Source organism: Pan troglodytes, chromosome 8 (genome assembly GCF_028858775.2).
Source record: "Pan troglodytes isolate AG18354 chromosome 8, NHGRI_mPanTro3-v2.0_pri, whole genome shotgun sequence".
Lineage (NCBI taxonomy): Eukaryota > Metazoa > Chordata > Mammalia > Primates > Hominidae > Pan > Pan troglodytes.
In genome coordinates this window covers 88752957-88775087 of record NC_072406.2, presented here as the reverse complement: position 1 = coordinate 88775087, position 22131 = coordinate 88752957, and the positions used below count along the sequence as shown (strand labels likewise).

The 22131-nt window shown below is 40.1% G+C and overlaps 1 protein-coding gene across 8 annotated transcripts in view; it reads right to left on the bottom strand.

Annotated features, from left to right (window-relative positions):
• LRMDA (leucine rich melanocyte differentiation associated) overlaps positions 1–22131 on the bottom strand; it is a 1132554-nt gene that overhangs the window by 5537 nt on the left and 1104886 nt on the right. For 3 of the 8 annotated variants that reach the window (XM_054659440.2, XM_063780388.1, XM_063780390.1), the window contains one exon: positions 860–18747. The exons of 4 other annotated variants lie outside the window; for them this stretch is intronic. In XM_054659440.2, coding sequence (XP_054515415.1) covers positions 18587–18747 — 161 coding nt within the window. In that variant the 3' untranslated portion in view covers positions 860–18586. One more of the 8 variants, XR_010146565.1, reaches the window with a different exon arrangement.

Genomic DNA, 22131 nt, shown 5'->3' with positions numbered 1-22131 from the left:
CCTACCCTGTTTCTTTGGGCCTGGAAGCAAGAATGTTTATAGACATCCTGGTGAGAGAAGGCTGTTTGATGAATGCAGGAGACTGCGGCTAGGTGTCAGCGCTTGGAAAATGAGGCAAGGACATGAGGTATTAATATTGTCAATGATCTCTTGACAGGAAAACAGATACTGCATTCACTGTCAGATTTAAATAGACATCAAGTGCATTAATGACAAAAGGGCAGACTTCAAACAAAGGGGCTGTGTGGTGAAGAGCCGAGCTAGTCTCTGTGCTGGCAACAGCCTGATCTGAAAAGACACCATCAGGGTTGCAGACAGGCGCAGGATTGTGTGCGGTGACAGAAAACAGAGATACTGACAGAGATACCAGCGCCATATTATGCCAAGGATATTCTAACGCTATCTGCGGCTCTAACGAAAGCTGACATCACTCCCCATCACTTGGGGTCTTCTCTGCCTGTCCCTGCAGAACATCTCTCCCCAGACATCATTACAAAACTCACTGTGGCTGCAAAGGTCCTGGCAGTTCTGTTCTGCTGGAGTGGTGGGGTCAAGGGGCCTAAGGATAACCTCAGTCAATCTAAATTTCGAATTTGCAGGAGGAGCACGCCCGACCCCACTGATATCTTGGCTACTTGAGGTGATCAGAAGGCCATTGTGTGAGGAGCTGTCACCTTGAATCAACTCCCAGAAAGGACGGCACTCAGTCTGTGGGCTGCTCCAGGAAGGCGTGGGGACGGCCTGGCAGTTGAAAATGAGATCCAGCTGCTGGTGCTCGCCCGGGGAGAAAGGTGCTCTGGCTAGCAATGGTAAGAATCGGCTGAAATTGTCAAACTCAAACCATCTCCAGCAGCTGAAATTAAGCGAGAATTGCCTCTGTGAGTCTCCTCCCAGAGCTCAGAGTCGGGATGTGATTACCCCCAATATATGACTTTTGTGTTCAAAAATAAATAAATAAAATTAACCAGGAAAAGCAAACATGCACAAAACAGCACAGTCCCATGTGTGGCCACAGGCCTTTATTTATCATGAAGGTTATTTGTAAAATATGAGGCTCTGCTCGTAAATTAAGTGAGGTGGCATTGTGTTTCTCTCTCCCTCGCCCTCCCCACAGCCCTTCTTCTCCCGCCATGGCAACTGCCATCAACTGTGAAAATTACGGAGGGAACAGTTTGCTTGCAAAGAACATTTTGATGGGGAGGCACTCCGAGGCTGGAATTTGGGAACCCGCTAGTTTGTGACTCAGTAGGCAATGGTTTCTCTGCACATCTGCAACGGATTCATTTGTTTGTATCTCCTCAAACTACAACTTCTTGGGACTGGAGGGGGAACAACACATTTAATGGCATATGCAGTGTTTTTAATTAAAAGATCTGGCTTTGGCCATAGTGAGTAAAGCAGGCTTGCCCTGTGTCAGGCTGACGTGCAGCTGTCTGTGTGGGGTTTCTTTTCGAGAGACCCTGAAAAATGACGGGGCATCGTCCCCTGGGGAATTCTCTCCTGCCAAATGAGACTCCTAATTTTTCTTAAGTAGCCAGCTTTCCCATCACCATAAGCTGTTAAAGCTATAATTATGAAAAAAATGTATCACGAAGAATCTGTTTTAAAGAGGCCCTTTATCTTTCCCATGTTTTCCCCCTCTGGAATGGACGTCCTTATTATGCAGGTTAAGTTATAACCTTGGGGCTGCATAAGTGGGTGGGAATCAGCCTCCTTTCTTGGATGTGAGGCTGGGACTGCAGGGTCAGTACCAGAGATTTTGCTGGGGGAGGCCCTGAGAGCCCAGTCCAGGGAAGGGAATTCTTGCACATCCATTCATCCAGCATCCTGGACTCCCTGATTCCTGGATGGCCTCACACTTCCAGCTGCAGTTCAATAGTCTATTTAGTAAGGGGAAGTGGGGGAAGACCTGCATTTAGATCCAGCCCTGCCCCAACAGTCATATGACCATGTACACATCCCTTTCTCTCACTGGGCAGGTTTCCCCATTTGTAAAACAAGGGCAAGGGGCCAGATAATCTCAGAGGTTCATTTTAGCTCTGAAATAGGTGATTTGGCATTTTCCAATATTTTCCTTATGAAGATGAGAACACCAGGTCCAATATTGCCTGATGCAGGAGACAAATTCAACAGGTCAGTCAATAAAAAAATTGATTTGGACTAAGTCATCCCTTGAAACCCATCCAGCCTGTAACCCCACAGTATAACCTGGATAGAAGGGGGCCTCTGGAGGACCCCAAAATCCTTGAGGAAAGGGTTTTCATTAACTTTCCTGCAATCTGCATTTCATACAGCTAGAAGTGCTGACCACTAACTAGGCTGTGTCTCACTGGCTTTGGCATAAGCCCAAGTCTCATAACTCCGTATTCAACAGAACTAAAGCCTAGCCATCAAAGCAAGTGGTCTGTCATTAATATTTTAGTGGTGAAAAACAATCTGCATATAAAAATACAAAAATGCATTTGACATTGGAGTGCAGGTTGGACCAACACATTTATATTTGTAAAATAGAATAATTATCACTATTGTTAGTTTTGGTAGTCATCACTTTAGGGATCATTATTTTAAATGCTATTTCATATGAGTTTATAAATGTAGCTATGAAATCACAAACATATCTTGATCCCATTGTGATACTAGGAGTTTATCATTACCCCTAGGATGGAGGCAGGGGATGAAGGGTTCCCCCACAGAACTCCTGTTCTCTCATCTGTATGAGAAACGAAGGAACTAGGTACCTCCTGACCCCTGCAAAAGGTGATAACAATGTTGTGAAGAGGTAGATGGGCCCAGTGACAGAGAGGAAAAGGTGATCAGGAGCGTCTTGGTCCACTGCAGAAGGCTCTAGAACAATGTTTCCATGGGACTCTATACATGTCCATAAATGTGTCATCCCCTATAATATTCTCCCTCCTCCCCAATTTCTAACACCCGGTACCTAAAACCATACAGAAGCATCTTGTTTACCATGGAGCTACATCCCAATAAACCTATTGTAAGTTGAAATTATTGTAAATCAAAAATGCATCATTACTTGAAACTATCTGAAGTTGTAAGCCCTTCAACTTACAATGGGGTTACATCTTCTATCAGATGTGCACAGCTTTGTAAGGTTAAACAATTATAGGTTGAACCTTCGTAAGTTGGAGAGCATCTGCACTTGGTACAGATGAGATGTTCAATAAATATTTGTTAAATAAATTAATACCATTAAAATAATCATGTACACAAAATTTACACAGAATCCACAAAGTAAGGAATGTCAATTGCTGGACACTCATCTTTTAACCTCTGGTATGACTTCAGACATTTGAAACACTCTGAAAATATATACAGATTAAATATTTGCCCCATTGAACAACAAAGAGTAATAGGAGGCAACAGCCTCAGTTCCTAAATTGTGGTGGTGTTTTTACCCCAAACACTTTCCTCCCACAAAAACAAAGCAATCACAACATCTAGTTGAAAAGAGAGAAGTGCAGTGAACATTATCGTCTGGCCTAAAGAGCTGTAAACATCTTACAGTGGGAAGGGACATTCTCCAGAAAGCACATTCCTCGGTCTTTGTTAAGTGCAGGCCGTGAATACATGGGGAACTGGAAAGGAATAAACACCCATGTTTTATGATCTTGAGAAGTAGCTGGAGCAATACCCTGAGGTCAGCCCATGTGATGTGCTATCAGCTCTGCTCTGGCTATCACACAGGATTTAGTGGAGCCTGAGAAATGACAGGCTCCTAGCACAACATCCTACTTCAGTGTAAGCTACTTAAATACTAAGACAAAATAAAGAAGAGAGACTTTAAAAGGTCTTAGGGGAAGAGATTGTGGGGAAGCAGTTTTTGAAGAAGGAGGACAAAGACCTTCTTCTCCACCCAGTATATTTTCCCTTCATCTGCTGCACATCTGAGATGCCTTAGGTTGGAGATGAAATGAAGAAAGGCTCTCCACCTTACCCAGGGGAGGGTGGAGAAGGCAAAAAAAAGTGTGAGACTTGTTTCCCAACCTAGCTGAGCATGACTTCAGGCAAGTGTCTCGGTTTATCATCTGCATATTGGGTGGGAATGGGGTACTGCATTGCAACAGTGCATGCTATAACCCCCAAAACCTCTGTTAGGGCTCTTGCACCATGGGGGCGGGGGGGGGGGGAGTGGGGGGATACTGCACACTGTCCTTGCTAAATACCGCAGTGACCACTTCAAACCATGCTTCCTGTTTCACCTTCACTGTACAAAAACAACACCACAAGGGGTATTCCTACCCTGCTACACTGACCCTGATGTCTTGCATTGGTAGACATTTGAATTCTCCAACTTTGAGTCCAGGAATGCTTTGACTTCAGGTTTATAAATACAAACATGTAAACTAGTCTGGTAATTTGTCTTTGAGAAAGCATTAATTATTCACAGCAAACTCCATTTAGCCAATTTAATTCCTTAATCAATTTTTAAATACAAAAAGCCATTTCTATTTTTAACATTTTCATTTCCATTTTATTGAATTTATTTTCAATGGGATCAATTCTTTATCACGTAATTTTTACAGTAAGGTTAAATTCCTCAATCAGCTCTGGCCAAATATTAAATTGTGCTGATTACATCTTCTAAATCTCTTTTAGAGTCATTTATTTTTACAAAGTCCCATTTTCTTGCGTAAAATATTGCAGATCTAAATTGTGACAAGAAGACTTGAGTCTGCTGTTAAACTTTAGTCAACAAATTTTATTGTGTGTAGTTTTAGCTCATTTCAATTTTATTTTGTTTTCATTATTTCTATCAAGGTTAATTCCTCCCCATGTATTTGTGTGGTTTTCAATATATCAACAAGATATAAATCTTTGGTCGGTTTTTCATTCATCATAAATTATATTACGTGCAGGATTAGTTGCTGTCCTTTTTTTCCCAGGTTGATTGTTTCTACCAACATTGTTATCATAAAGTAGAGTAAACACTAGTTTTTATTCACTTCTTAGCACAAAGAGTATGAAGGACAAAGGTGAATACCAAGTGCATGATAGGGTCTAAACTGTGGGGTTCTGATATGCTGTCTTCTACCAAATGCCAGACAAAATATTAGAGTGTGGAGCACCAATTCAAGGGTTAGGATGCACCATACCTGGAAAGAAAGCTAGCAAAAATGCCAGGCAACCTATCCTTTTGACAAGAGGGCATTTGACTCCAATGCTCAGACCCGTCCAGTGCGGCTTTCCACTGGGAGAGGACAGATTATACAGCCTGCTCAGACAAATGCTGGGCCTTGTCAAGTCTCACCCACTTGTTTGTAGGGAAGGAAAAACAGGGGAAGGAAGTCAGTCAGCAGGGAAGGGATATTGGCAAAATTTGTCGTGAAGGTGATCAGCCGGCAAGGCTGTGGGGCTAGCCTCCCAGACCAGGGAGGCTAAACAGGTAGTCACAGAGTGGGCAGGCTCATTGTCGTGTGACAAACCAGAGCCTCTAGAAAACGTACCCTGGGCTCCCAGGGCAGCTGAAATCAGGCTTGTCATCTTAGAAGAAGAAGGGGAGGTGGGGAAGGAGAGAGAGGTGAAAAAAATGCAGGGCAAGTTCCTCATATAGTCTGTCATATAATCTGTCAGTGGAAAATGGAAAAGCTGGTCCAAGTCTGAGAAATAACTGCATCTTTGAGCAGATCCTTAGTGACATTCGCTACTCTCCCATCTTGGGTCCTGGACCCCACACTCAGGTTACAGGTGTTGTGGCTCTATCCGGACTGAGTGGGCCATTCAGTCCTTTCCACATGAAAGAAATATTAGGCTAACAGATTAAACATTATCTGGCAGGGAATATTTCCATTATGTGAATCCTGGAAAGGAAACAGACAATGTATTTTTGCTTAGATGTCAATGCCTTTTAATTTCCTATTTTTTTTGGATTGGGGGTAGTAACAAGTGAGTACCAACTGACAGAAAGATTCTCAGATTGGAGGGTGGGCTCACTAGCCCCCTTTATTGGGAGCTCCCTTTTTTGGCTCCTACCTCTATACACATTGTATTTCAATCAAACAGAAATGTATTATAAATATGAGAGGTCAAACTCCATGGTAAATATTTCCTTACTCCAACAACCCCTCTCCTCCCCAACCCCCAAATAAACTGCTAAATCTTCTTAGCAGTCCAAATTTTGTTTTTTAGCCTTAGGTTACATTTTTTTTTTTTTTTTTTGGTCCAAGCCAAAGATGAAGGCTGAAACAGTTTTTATTCTTGACTTCCTAAACAATGAATTGTTTATACTATCCTATAAGGATTCTCTGTGATTTGCTGTACTGCCTAGTACGCTTCAATACAGAATGGTAAACTTTTCTTTGTAAGTATTTCTTTAACTGTATTGGAGGATTCTCAAGCTGAGAAAGAATTTAAAGAACCTCATTTTAGGTAAATTCTTTCATTTTACAGCGGAGAAAAATAAGGTTCCAACTGGCTTTTGGAAGGTGACAGAACCGGACCAGGCACCCATACAACTCTATCTAGCCCAGAAATATCCCTGAATTATAAGATACTGCCTTGGCGACAGGAATATAAATTTTGCTTTTCCGCTTACTTTTCAAATTCATTATTTATTTGTTCAGTCCTGTTCACAGGAACCAGGGGTCTCCGGAGAACATCAAAGATCACCCACACCCTTACTTAGCAGGCTCATTCTTACTTGCTTTTTCTTAGAGAGAGACTTGAACTGCAAGACTAGTTTGGTGTGAGTGTATTTCCCTTCTCTCCTATGTCTGTATTCTAAGTAGGGCTTAATGGATTTGAGATGGGCTGGATTCCAAAGTGCATGCCGAGATGGGATGCGAATCCCTTCAGATTTGTGAAGTGCCCTTCAGTGCGGGTCCGTGATGGATGTCACATCAGCCAGGCTGTCAGTCAAAGCGGACAGTGGTCAAGTGCTCTGGCCTCACGTTTCTTTCTCAATGTTTGAGTGAGAAACTCAAACATCTTTCAGACAAGAGAGAAAAAAGAAAGAAAGGAAAAAGCCACCCCGTCACCACCTCCTCCATTCCCGCCATTATCTCTACATTCATCCTTTCCACCTTCCAGCTGAAGTCGGGAGCATCACCACTAGAGGGCAGCATGAATTTAGGAAAGCAGCCGCTTGCTTTTAAAAAAATAAATAAATAAATGGCGGCAACTATTCAGGGAGAGCCATTACAGCCACACTGTGCTTTTGGTCACCAATTATAGGTTCCTTAATGATCAGTATGTCATGTTTGGTCAATCTGTGCTGAAAGTTTTCAGGAATGGGGCTATCAGACACTCCTTGCCCCCCATTTTGGGGTTCTTCTTGCCTCAATTTCAGGGACTGTATTTCTTTACCATCAATTGTTCTAATTAATCTTCCAGGCTCAGAGATTGGGGATTTTTGCATATCACCTCCACAAATGTAAAGAAGCATTCAAAATACTAAAGATTTCCTGCATTTCTTAGGGGGAAAACATCATTTTTACCACGAAAGTTCAAAAAGATATGCCATCATTTGACAGTCAAAAAAGTAAAAAACGTAAAAATAAATAAAAATGAAAAATGGATCAATACACACAAAGTTATCCTCTTTTAATGCTCCCCCTCCCCCCAAATCTACCTAGCATTGTCTTCCCTCTCAGGGTACCTGGTCTGAGTGTCATCAAAAAAGAGAGGCAGAAGCTACTCAGATAAAAATATGACAATAATTCCAGCTGCTGTTTGATCCTCATCTGATCCCCATCGTTGGTCTCTGGTACATGGGTCAAGTAACTATTTTCATGCCTGGAACAACAAATGATCACCTCCCTTTAGGAGAAAGAGGTATTTGTGGGCTTCTAGATATTTCAAACATATCATTATTAAAAAACAAACAAACAAACAGCAATAAAGGTATAACATTCTAGGGAATGGCATTTTAAATTAGAATTTTATAGGATAAAAATACATGAGTGGATTCAATCAGGGAAGGAGTAAACACAAATTGGAGTTACTGGCCTTCTAGGCAGGGGAAACCAGAGCTGGGTCCAGGTGTTATTCTCCATTTCAGCCGAGAGGCCTCTCAAGTGGTCAGTGAGGCAAGTATAAAATGGCCCTCACACATCTTCTTAGCTTTCCTAATATAACAGTCATGTGACTGACTAGTCACTGGGAGAATGTTGGGTCCTTGTTAATTAAATTATCTCATTAACTCATGGTTAGCTAGAAACCCTTTTGAATTTTCACACATAAGACACTAAAAGCAAAGTCAGTTTCACTGTCTTACTAGGTAATCATAGTGACCACAACTGAGTATTTCTTGAGTGCCTTTAGTGAGGATAGTACAGTTAGGAGATTAGCTGGGGTGGGAAGACTGCAGATTGAACATTTCTCAAGATCTTAGGATTTCCTGCTTATATGAGCTCCAAAAAATCGAAAACAATAGATTTTCGCCCATGCATCGTAAAGCCAAGGGCACAGTAGGTATGCAGTACATTGTTTTTAAATTGTGGAATAGATGAAAAGATCTCAGCATACTTATTCTGAACCCCAGAATTTATTATACATCCCTGGACAGTTATAGGTAGAAATGTATGGGTTGGCCCTGGGACAGTGGTTCTATGACTTGCCCATGCATCAGAATCACTGAGAAGGCCTGTTAAAACACAGCTTGCCAAGCCCCATTCCCCAGAGTTTCTGATTCCATGGATCTGAGTTGGGGCCAAGAGTACGCATTTTTGCAAGTTCCCAGGTGATGCCGATGCTGAGGGACCATCTTTAAGAAACACTGTTTTAGGACAACCTACTGAGGGGCCCTTATTTCTTTTTAAAAAGTAAAACTCGTGACATTACTTTTTATTCTTGTAAAATCAAGACTGTCTAAAATCAGAGATCTAAAAATCTGGTTAACTGAGGGTTCTAGTGTCTTGAGTTTTGGTAAATGGAGGTTTTATTTTATCCCCAATAGCAGTCTGAAAGCTAATGATACCTAAATAATAATAATAATGATAATAATAATAATAATAATAAAAGGTTGTTCCAGCTCTTTATCTAAAACAAAAACCATAAACATTCAAATTTTAGTGATGTGCAATTACATTAAGAGGAAAAAAGAAGAAAACAGTTTCTTTGGATAAGTAGAATAGATCTGAACAATCATTTATGGAGTATAACCAAAAAATAACTTGCAGGAAAAATTTCACAGAAAGACTTTGGACTCCCCCAAAACCGACAGAATCTTGTATGAAGAAATCTGAGCAGTGGCGGTCCTCCTGCAGAGTCTGAATGGGAATTTTGGCTTTGCTCTCAAGCAGAAATTTGCTTTTGGGCTTCAGATCTGTTCCTATTAGAGAGCTTACATCAAAAGCAGGGAACATCCACAGTTCTGTCTGGTTCTGCAGGCTGAAATTTCTCAAGAGAGTCACTGAAAATAAAGACAAGTTGCTTTCTTGTTTTCCTAATTCTTCAAGCTACAAAAACAAAACAAAACAAAAAACAAAAAAAAAAAGAAACCTTTCAAATAAAATTAAGCAGACCCTGTAACAACTGGGTTTGTCATAATTCAAACCCTGCAAGGATTGGGGAAAAGGCCTTCCTTACTTGGGCCCATTGGTCCAGTCTCCACCTGCCCTTCATTAGAATCCAAACAAACTCTTCCTGTACTGATATCACCATAATCTTTCCTAATTCCAGCACACCCTAAATTGCTTTCTCCGAAAAGAAAACAAAGGGAATCTGATGATATATAATCTAACCGAAAGAAGTTTGCTTCACAAAAAATGACCCAGTCTGTTGTTGCAGAAAGCACAGCATAATTCTTGGACACTAGCTCATCCCAGTGCCAAATGATAAAATATGTTCATAATTTCCTGATCTTCAACTTCCCATCCTCTAACCTGCTTTGGGAAAAAGCTGTGTGTGTGTGTGTGTGTGTGTGTGTGTGTGTGTGCATGTATATATGTAAATGTATATGTGTATGTATATGTTAATGCAAGAAACTGTAGGTTAAGGAAGAATTAATAGTAGAAAGCAGGTTATAAGAGTTATATGAACCTCTGTACATTTTTTTCTGCCCAAGATAAAGACAAGGAAAATAGTAGAAGAGCATGTTATAAGGGCTTTCATTAGGGTCAGGCTCATTAAAACTTAATGAAGGCACCAGAGCCTCTCCAGCAATATTAAGATGGGTGTGTTTTTTGCCTATCAATAGAATGCCCCAGTCAGAGAGACACTGCTGACAGTGGGTGGTACCAGGTGTTATCTGTCCCTAGAATGTACTACTTTGATGGCTTGGGATATCACCCCTTTTATTTGGCTGGCTTGAATTTGTCAGGATTCACCCTGTGGTGAGTTAACATGCTTCCATATTGGGGGGAAAAAATTGCCCATGGGCCAATGTGAGCCTCGCACCTAATAGAATACATCTGGCTCCGACAGTTTGATGCCCAGCGCTAAGCCACATTCGGCAACACAAATTAACAGTGTAGACATTGCCCATGCTGAGCAGGAAGTAATAACCTGCTACCTGCTACTTGGCCAAAATCTCATTATAAGCCATTACGGTAATTGAGGGCCAAGACTCTATGGATATTAGACTCCCTGAGCACCAGTGGTGAGTTCAGGAGAAGGAAGACTCATAATGCAGGGGGTGGGGCAGCCTGAGGAGAAACTGTGCTTAGCATCACACAGAGAATTCCGTCTACAGGGTGCTCTGTGGTGCAGGGAGAAGCCCACATGACCTCTCCTGGGGGGGCTCAGGACTCCAGGAAGCTGATGTAACTATTGGTAGGCCTCCAGCAATGCTATACAATTGAAATTTTATTTGAATGAACATTGGGCACAGCCACAAAGGAAAGAAGAGGGCAAAATAAGCCAGAATGTTCCATGAGTAATAAACATGGAAGCTGGCGAGGGGGTGGCAGAAGAAGCAATCCGTTCTCCCTAGAAGATGAGGCTCTCTAGGAGTACTGCATGTATAAGAGCTTGCATTCTTCCAGAGGGGCAACTTCTTTGCCCATAAATTCAGCCCACTGAGTCTCTGTGCAGGGTTGGGCAGTTGCGAATGAAGTGGTGTGAGTTGAGGGGAGGGAAACAGGACAGAAGTCCTATTAATCAATCAACCTGATTTTTGCTACCATGAAGATGGCCCTGGACTCAGAAAAAATGATGATGGCTTTCAATAAACTTTTCTAAGAAAGTGTCATATAAGGCCAGGGAGAGGAGTAATTGACAATATAAGAAACTGTCTGCAGAAATCCCTTCTTATCATCACTCTCTACACACACACACACACACACACACATACACACATACACACACACACACAGGCACACCCCAATAACAACTAGATTCTCCAATCATGGGGGCAATCTCATGCAGGGTTTTACCTAATGTATAATAAAAGCTCCTGAGTGCCATGTCTCTCTCGACACCACTGGACTGGTGAACACCTTCCTGAGAATCTCCAAGTGACAGTTTCATCCTACACCAGGTCTCAGTGAAGGGTTCCTTGCTATTGGCATTTTAAAGAATCAATAATTTAAGGAAAATCAGCACTATGGTGAAGGACATAGAGTGTTCCCGAGCATGGAGACACCTTGTGAGCCTTAAGCACACACCCTGCGCACCCTAAGATAATCTTCCCGTCTCAGGCAAGCCAGCCTCCTCACTTCCCTTCACCTAGAGGGTTAAGCACAGTCTGGAACCTGGAAAATGGCTGTGGTTGGTACAAGTGAGGCCTTCCCTATAACTAGATCCTTCAGGAAAAAACAAATTAATCAACAGTGAGCTGAAGTGGGTTTAATGATTGCATTCTGCATACAATCAGCTTTTCCCTTTTCAGGGGCCATCAATATGTCAAGGGAAGACATATCTGAAGGATATAGCTCTTAACATCAAGGTTATCTATTCTCCACAAGGCTCCCACTCCTTGCCTGGCTGATACTCCACGCTGCCTGTGTCTAACATTTTCATCAACTCTGCAATCAATCAAGGTAATAATGTTGTGCAAAAAATCAATTAACAACGCAATTAAACTTTCCTTATTATCTCAAAGGGCTGAAATAATACCTAAAGGGAAGATAGACTCACTGAACGCAGACATCCATAATCCAATGTGAAAGTGAATTATGAGGTTAGACAGATGCAGGCATGTGCAGGTGCTGTTATTTTCCAGCGGTTATATCTCATCACGGCAGTGTATCAGTCAGCCCCAATCCCAGACCCTAAAATTCCAAATTACTTTTAAGAAATATATGATGTGCAATATCCATTTCATATTCTCTTTTAAAGATAACCCCCTCCCCTCCAAAAAAAATTGAGCGGCCATATTATTCAAAGACAAAATGATCTTTCAACAAGAACATAAAATATAAAAGCTATAATAACATCTACATCTGTATAGCACACATCTCTGTAAATGCAGGTCATCTATTATACATAATCCGCAGCACCTAAAAGCCCAGGATGTGGCACAACATTTAAAACCCAAATGTGTAAATGTGCAAACTCCTATGAGATGGCTGTGACTTCCCCCAAGGGGAGGCCTCACTCATGCCTGCCTACACACACACACACACACACACACACACACACACGTGCACACACCTACATGCATGCATGTATACATGCACACACATGCATGCAGGAGCATCTGGAACAACGCAAGTATGACTCATTTAAAAAGAGAATTACTATATTATTTAGCAATTACACTCAACTTGCCCTGAAACACTATCCTTAGGAATTGAGCATTTACAGCACATAAAAAAAAAGACGACTATTAACCTTTTGCGGTGTAAGGACAGGGCAGTGCTTGAAATTTTACACTGAAATGAGACACATAGGGGAGGCAGAGGCAGGGGTTCCATGACATTTACAGAGCTCGTTTTAAACTACTCTGGACTGGCATGCCGTGTTCTGACACCATCAGAAGGAAGCCTAGCAGTAGAAGGGGAAATAGTGAGCAGAGGAAGAAGGAGAAATAAATGCCAAAACAAAAGCCTGCAAACAAAATGTGCTAATCTAACATTAGCATTATGTGAACATCTTCTTACCCCTGGAAACAAAAACACAATACTGACTTAAAGAATAAATATGAACTCACCCAAAAATCATCGGCTCAATTTTCCCTGAACTTATCCTTCTCTTTTTTAAGATGGAATCTCATCCTGTCGCCCTGGCTGGAGCGGTGGGGCGATCTGGGCTCACTGCAGCCTCCACTTCCTGGGTTCAAGTGATTCTCCTGCCTTGGCCTCCCAAGTAGCTGGGATCACAGGCATGTGCCCCCATGCCTGGCTAATTTTGGTATTTTTAGTAGAGATGAGGTTTTGGCGTGTTGGCTAGGCTGGACTCGACCTCCTGACCTCAAGTAACCCACCCAACTCGGCCTCCCAAAGTGCTTGGATTACAGGCGTGAGCCACCATTCCCGGCTTCACCCTTCTCTATTAGGGCACTAGAGGTTGCCTCCTAGCAGAGTTTGATGATCTCTCACCAGCCTAGAAGATCCCTGGATACCCTGGATATACATAGGAGCCAAATGAATGGACCTAGGAACATACAATTCCAAATTTGGGCCATGGACAGTTATCCAAATCAGACTAAGGAATGATTTCCTTCATGGTCAAACATGTTGCTCCATGGGTGCTAGGTCTGGATACTATATGACTCATTTCATAGCAGCAAGAATTTCCACATATACCACTGGGACTTGTGCAGGTATTGTCAAGCATTTAAAACAAGTAATTTTTTTTGCAAGTTATTCACTCGTAACAAAGATCCATCTTCCCAAGCCAACTTTCTTCCATTTTCAGTACAACAATGAGGCAAGTCTGAGCCCCAAGTGCAGACTCGAATAAACAGTAAAACAGAACAAATACACATGCTCATTCTGCAGTTTCTTGGGAAAAATAAAGAGGCAACCCAGGATGTACTCTTTGGTACAAATTTTCAACAGAGAAGTTAGAAAGGTTTAGTGAATCCTGCTATTTCTCTCCTAACCTTAAGGAACATAATTAATATGTTTTCATTTCCAATGACTCTATTGTGTGTGTAGCAACTGGAACTGCCCCTGCTGTGTATTTGATTCCACCGACGAAGGGGTGGGTTGGATTTTAAATGATGTGTGAGCACTTCTGTTCTTTCCGTGCTCTGGTTTATGTGTTATTCATGACTCGCATTACAGACATGGCTGATACACAGATGTAAATGTTATTAAATCTTTTGTATTTTAGAGGCTTTGTGAAAGCCGTCTTTGTTTTCAAATAATTCTCTTCACCACCAAAAATAACCAGTAATACATGACAATGTCTTGGGAATTTTTTCACTGTATTTTCTGATGAAGAGATTTCCCCCTCTACTGCTATCTTTTCATCAAAATAAAAATGTAGAATGAATTGGGAGATGGAAAAGTTACATCTTTATTGTGTTGCTCAATGTGTGCACATGTGCACATGTGTGCAGGCACTAATGTATGTTGCATGTTTTGTGTGCATGTGTGTTGAATATGGGCATGTGGGTGTTTGTATGTGTGTTGTATGTGTCTTCTGTGTGTCTTTATGTAAGTTGTGTTATACAATACACACAGTACATGTTGTGTGTCTACTTCGTGTGGGTATCTTGTATGTGTTATGTGTATACAAGGAATGTGTGTGTGTGTGAACATGTTGATATCATTATGCCAAATCAGAACTCAAAGTCACCCAATTCTTGATTACCTGTCAAAGATGCAGTTGCTTTACTGCATTTTGGTATCTGACATAATTTTTAATGTGTTTTCACTTTGCTCCATCCTATTCATGTTTCTCAGGCTTTCAACAGAAATGTGGCAGAAGATAAACCTCTTCATATAGACAGCACTTAATCAGTCTGTGCCTCTCGCTGGCTCACTTTTCTCTATTGATTTTAAATTTAAACAATGCTCTGAGACTGAACAATGCACCTCCACAAATACAGCTGACTTGACTGAAGGAGGTCAGGAAAGATGGAGATGGCACATTCCAATCTTGAGATGAGTGGCCCAGCTGCAAAGTGCTCTAAAAGGAGGGATTGCTCAGGCCCTCTGCCCACCCCTGGGGAAGTAGGGGTGCCTGCTTGATTTCAAAGGTTCCCTCTCGGGATCATAAGAAAGATCACCTCAACTCAGGGTGGATATGGTGGACTCAAAAGTCTGCAGTTCCAGTTCCTAGTGCTATTGCCCTGGGAAACCTGTTCCATCTCTCTGGGCCTCAGCTTCTTAGCATGTAAAGAAAAAACTCCTTGGGGCTATTTCTTTCCTAATGAACATCACTCCTATTATCATCTAGGCAGATTTCCTGTGCTGTGAGTACCTCACATAGTGGACATCATGATACAGACCTTTTCTTTCTGTCTCCTCTTTTCCTTTCCTTGATTCATCCTCTCTTCTCCCTAGAGTATCTACAACCCTTGTACTCTTCCTTGCCTTCCTTGGGGTTTCTATCAGAGACAGAATCCAAACACCACTGTCCTTTTTTCTCATCTGACCTTTCATAGCTTTTCTAAGAAGTGGCTAGTCTCTGATAAGTTAATACATATTAGGATGTTATACCTTTTTTAAAATAGACACTATTATAAAAATAGACCAACTGACTAAATCTCTAATGGAATTTCAGGCAAAATAAGTAAATGGAGAAACACCATATGCCAGGCATAATCATTGCTACTCACTCCCACCTCTAAAAAGAAAGAAAAAAGAAAAGGAAAGAGAGAAATTCTTTGTACATTTGTGGAACTAGCAGGCCAGAAAGGGAGATGGTTTGTCAAATAAAAATAACTATAATAAAAGTTGCTATAATACTTTAATATACAAAATGTTATGCAAACATAGGAAAAAAATTAGCTCTGCCTCAGGGAGGGAAGAGGTGGGCAGAAGGCATACAAGACATTTTCTCTCAATGCATGCCTTTTTATAGTTGTGTTAAGTCACACATATTATACAGAGTTGTAACAAGTTAAACAATCCAGAAGACGTATTTAAGAATTTAATAATTACTCCTTTCAAGATTTCCATGACTACCTAATATAGAGTGATTCCCAGGATATACTGTATATATATATGTGTGTGTGTGTGTGTGTGTGTGTACAGATATATATGTATATATAACTGTATATAAATATACATATATATGCAAGATATCCTGTTAAATAAAAATGCAACAAGCAAAAACAAAATCAATAAACTCAGCTACTTTTTGGTAAGAAAGAAGTAAAAACAAGGTTAAAAAAAACCCCATATACACATGTCCATCTATGCTTTCCAAAAAGAATGTGGGAAGGATAAACCAGAGACTAAGAATGACAATGTGTAGCTGGTGGGTAGAAATAGGGTAAAGGGGATATGGATGGTACAGGGACTTCTCTGAATATGTCTCTTTTTATCGTCGCATAGTTTACACACTCAAAAAATAAAATAAATTGGAAAGGATGGAAAATGTGAACCCTAAGTCTGTATACAAACAGAAAAAAATGAACCTAATTGTATATTAAATCTATAGTACAACTACACAAAGAAATTAATTAAAGTAATTTTGGAACACAGTACTTCAACTACATGCCTGAATATATTCTAAGTAACAGAAAACTACAAAGAAATCTTGAGCTTTAACTTAGTAGGCTTATTGTTGTTAGTGTTATTGCTATTATCCTTCTCAAATTATTTTGTGTATATTGTAGAACAGAGAAAATGTGTAAATATACTGAGGTTGTTAAAAGTCAGGATTTTCAGAGAGAAGAGAAATAAAACTAAGAATGAGGGAAGATGAGGTAGGTAGGCAGAATAACTCAAGATGTCCACACTTGAATCCCTGGAACCTGTGAATACGTTATGTGACATGGCAAGAGAGGCTTCGCAGATGGGGGTATTATCCTGGACTATCTGGGTGGGCTCAATCTAATCACATCACTCCTTAAAAAAAAAGAAGCTTTTAAGACTGTCATCAGAGAGGCAGATGTGACGATGGAAAAGCTGTCAGAGAGGTGCAGTGTCACTGGCTCTGAAAACGGAGGAAGGGGCCAGGAGCAAGGAATATGTATGGCCTTTAGAAGCTGGAAAAGGCAAGAAAACAAAATTTTCCCTTGGGCCTCCAGAAAGAAGTACAACCCCATTGGCACCTGAATTTTAGCTCAGTGAAGACCAAGGTCAGACTTCTGACCTACAGAAAGAAAAGATAAGCATAAGAAGAAGGTGACAATAGCTCTGCAAATTTGAATTGGAGGGATCTGTAAGAAATTATGATTAAAATACACACATATGACTGTGTGTGTGCACACATGTGCTCAAGTCATGCACGTGTGTAGGGCATCTAGCATCCACATACTGGTTTCCAAAATAACAAGGGCTACTGGAAGAAATGGCTGATTCATGTTGTGGGGCAGAGAATGTACACAGTAAGCCTAGAACATTTTGTTGTGCCAGAAAGCAGGGAAAGAGCACAGAAAGAAGTCTGAAGAAGCTCTCTCGTGAACAAATTTGGCACTATTTGAATATCGGAAAGAATGATGATAGTAATTATTTGATACATTTGATTTTTTAATAAGTATGAGTCCATCATAATATTTAAACAAATATAAATACAAATAAATGCAAGGGAAGAAAGAAAGCTCTTATTTAAAAAATGACAGCTAATTAATATAGAAGGAGTGACAAAATTAGAAAAATTACCATACGCCAACATAGTAATTCAGGCAAGTATTATCAATGGCTGTTACAACTATTGGGTGAAAGTTTATTGGGGAAGAAAATATTCACACAGTCTTTAGGTCACTTATTAATTATAAAGGGGAACATAGCCTTTAGAGGGGATCCATCTGGCGGTAACTACGTTAGCCAAATGATCAATCTTAGCATCACTAAGAAGGGGAAAAGGGATCATTAAATAACACGTGCCTCATAACATGATGCAGTAAATATGCCCAGTATCACCTATGCTTGCCAAAATGTTAAACTTGAATCAAACCATGAGGGAATATTCAGAAAAATTCAGAATGTGGGACATTCTAAAATGAAATTGACCTGGGCTTTTGATAAAAATGAAATGTCATGAAAAGTAGGAAAGGTGGGAATATGCTCTAGATCAATCGCTCTTCAGTTTCATCAGAATCACCTGGAAGGCTTCTTTCAACAAAGATTGCTGGATCGACCCCCGGAGACCCCAGTGATGTGATACTGCTGGTCTGGGGCCTACCCTTGAGAACCATCACCCTAGATTGGAAAAGACTTAAAAGCCTTAACCATCAAATGCAAAGTATAAACTTTGATTAAATACTGGATTAAAACAAAAAGAGTTACAAGAGACACCATTGGGAAAATTGGGAAATATTACTATGGACTGCACATATTAGGTAACAATGGTGAATTAACATTAATTTTCTTAGGTATGATAATGGTATTATTGTTTCACAGGAAAATGCCCTTATGTATAGGAGACCCATGCCAAAGTATTGAGGGATGAAGTGTGATGGTGTCTGTAATTTATTTAAATGTCTCATTTAAAATGGTATCTATATGCCAGGCGCAGTGACTCATGCCTGTAATCCCAGCACTTTGGGAGGCCAAGGCAGGTGGATCACCTGAGGTCAGGAATTTGAGACCAACTTGGCCAACATGAGGAAACTCCATCTTTACTAAAAATACAAAATTAGCTGGGCATGGTGGCACATGCCTGTATTTCCAGCTACTTGGGAGGCTGAGACAGGAGAATCGCTTGAGCCGGGGAGGCGGAGGTTGCAGTGAGCTGAGAACGCGCCACTGCACTCCAGCCTGGGCGACAAGAATGAAACTTCATCTGAAAGATAAAATAAAATAGAATAAAATAAAATGGTATATATAATACACAGGCAGACTCAGAGACATAGAGAAATGGCAAATATGGCCCAATATTAACAGTGAACTGAGGTAGAGAATATATGTATGTTTAATGTACTATTTTTCCAACTTTTCTATAGGCTTGAAAATTTTCACAGTAATAATTTAGGAGGAAGAGGCTTGTTTTTCTTGGCATATGAACTTTTAATTGGAGATAACTGATTTTCAAGTCTCTATCAATTTTTATTAATCTGTATAATGGCCTTCTGTTCTATTAGAAGAGTCCTATTTAAGTGACCTATTTAAGCATTATAAGCTAACAAAAGATTATGATCATTTTAGGCCAATGCATCTTCTGCAAACAGCAATCAGTTGTTTAAAAAATTAGTTAAGAATGGGAAATTATTTGTCCCTCCCCACCTCAATGCCTTCATCCTCTGCCTTCCTTTTCTTCCAACCCCCTCAAGAGCATATATTCCACCTATATAATGCATCCTTCTTTTATTCCTTCCTTCCCTCCTTCTTTCACAAAAATGCGTAAGACCCATGTTTAATTTGCATTACAAAATGCCTGACTTGAAAAGTTATTTTCTGGTCATGGACTCATGCTTTCTTACATGACACAACTATTTACTGAGAGTCTACGATGTGCCAGGCAATATCCTGGTAGCTAGGGACACGGCAGTATATCCCTGTGTGAGGATATGTAAGGCTATTGCCTGGCACATAGCAAAGTCTTAGGTCACAGACACTATAATCTACTGGTGGAAGACAGGCAAGGTAAGCAAGCAGACAAAATTTAGAAACAAACAACTATAATAATTTTAGACATAAATATCATGGAGGTAGTATAATGGGGTGGGTGGATAGAACTAAGAAACAGAATACCTAGATGCTGGTACTAGCTCCTCTGTAGTTCAGGTTTGCAAATTTTGGCAGGTCACATGACTTATGTGAGATCCAGTGTTCATATTTTGAATGGCAATAATAATCTTTGTCAATATACCCCCGCAAGGTGATAATGAGAAACTTCAGCTTCTGAATGACATGTATTATCATTGCCAAATGATAATATTTTTTGGAATATGCCTTGATAATGTCATAATTTTTATAATAATGAGCCATCTTATAACTATCCTGTTACTGCATTAACAAGGATTATACAAGCTGCTGTAACAAATAAGTCCCAAAATTTCAGTGGCCCAACACAATAGAAGTTTACATCTTTCTTACTCAAAAGGCCAATGCAGGCAATTTCCTCCAGGTGTGATTTTTGTGGCTCTGCCTTCTCCTATCGAGTCCTCTCATTTGCATCAGGCCAGTGGAAAGGGAAAGAATGTGGAAGAGGCACAGCCACTTCTCAAAAGCCTTGGTCATGAACTGCCACGCATCCCTTCCACGAACATTTCATTGGCTAAAATACACACATGTGGCCATATCTTTCACGAGTGTGACACACTCATGTGACCTCTCCTAACTGCAAAGGAGAATGAAATGAAGTCTAGCTTGGTACCCCAAAAGCAGGAGAAAATTTGGATTTTTGTGAGCAAAAAGCAATCTCTGATATTATGATTACATTTTTTTCACATTCTTCCTTAATATGTAATAATGTAATATGTTAAAGAGAACGGAAAGGTTAATTTTACTGTGAGTTGTGGGCCAACTATGTACCAGACATAATACTATATTAGTGTCTTGACCTGTGGGGCAAAGCACAGGATCTATCACAGTGTCTGGCACATAACACAGTACGTATTCATAGGTCAATGAATAAGCATCCCACTAGATTCCAAGCTTCATGAGAACAAGAAGTCTGATCTGTCTACAGTCTACTGCAGTCACTTAAGAGCCTGGCACTGTGCCCAGCATGTAGTAACCAGTAAATATGTTAAGGATTATGCTTTGAAACCTAAAATTATAATATATTTTGTTTCTCAAGTTGAGCATATACATTACAGGATACTCTTGGAGCAAAACATTGATGACATATTTTGCCATGTTAGAGTAGTTCCAAGCCATCCAGCCTTTACCTAAATACTCAAGAATACTTAAATAACTGGCAATGCCGCAGAACCATTATAGCTGTATTTTAGTATCAAAGTATAATAAGCAAGTAAAGTAGACAGTGTCTATTCTTAAAATAGAAATCCATAGGTGCCTTTAACTGAAAATTAAAAACAAATGACCCTAACTTCCAAAGAGCCTCCGTTAATTAATTAAAGCAATGAGTTTGCAAGCTCCTGAATGACAGCAAGTTGTTCTTGGAGGCCAACATGGGTGTGTAAGAGCAAAAGAAACCAGGAACAATTTCAACAATGAACATAAAGTCAGGTCTTATATGATAAAGATCTAAACACAGTTAACCAAGAAGGGAAAGAAGGGCTCATGACTTTACACAAAGGCATTGTTTTTCATGGTAGAATCAAAGTGCAATGAATCCAATTGACTCCAGATATAGGAACCGAAGTTGGCCTGTCATGGTCAATATACGCAAGGTAAAATTTAGAATAATCACAATCAACTGGTTTTAGGACAAATTCAATAATATCCTATTTGAAACTAATAGTTACACTTTACAGGTGTTTGTGATTCATTCTCTCTCTCGCTCTCTCTCACTCTCGCTCTCGCTCTCCATCTACAAGTGGTTATTCTTGTTTTGTTACTGGAATGTCAACATTCAAATTAAGATCCATTTCAAAGGCTGCATCTTCTTTGAATAAGAAATTTATTTGTTATTACAACTATGAAAATAATTTAAATAAAAATGGGATATAAAACTCTGAGAATCACCAGGAAGCCATAATTTAACATAAAATCCACTCTGTAGCAAGATCGTAAGAGGCATGTCATATTCATCTGAGAAACACACAATTAGAAGAACTGTGATAACTAAAGCAATGTAACTTTTAAATTTACCATTCAGATTTTGGTTTTCCCAATCAAAAGAAGAAAACAATGCATTCCTAAAGCAAAGGTTCTTACCCTAGGAAAAGCTGAAATGGCTTGTTCCTCCAAACCTCCCATGACGATTCACATGACAAGACTCCTCTTTGCCAAATAAAATTCTCCTTATCATTCAAGGCCCAAATAAAATGCCATTTCTTCTTAGAAGACTTCTCTGATTTCCCCTTGGCAGAATTAATGGTTCCTTGTTTTCTCTTTCTGTGCACTACCCATCACACAACCACTACACATATCCCACTGCAGCACAGTCAAGCATTTGATTGCTATTACTCCCTCTTAAAAGAAATTTACTTGAACCCAAGGATACTGTCTAACTCATCTTTGAAACCACAACCTGTATTGCAGGTCCTACAATTCAAAATATGGTTCCAATCTTTGCTGAATGAATGAATAAATAAAT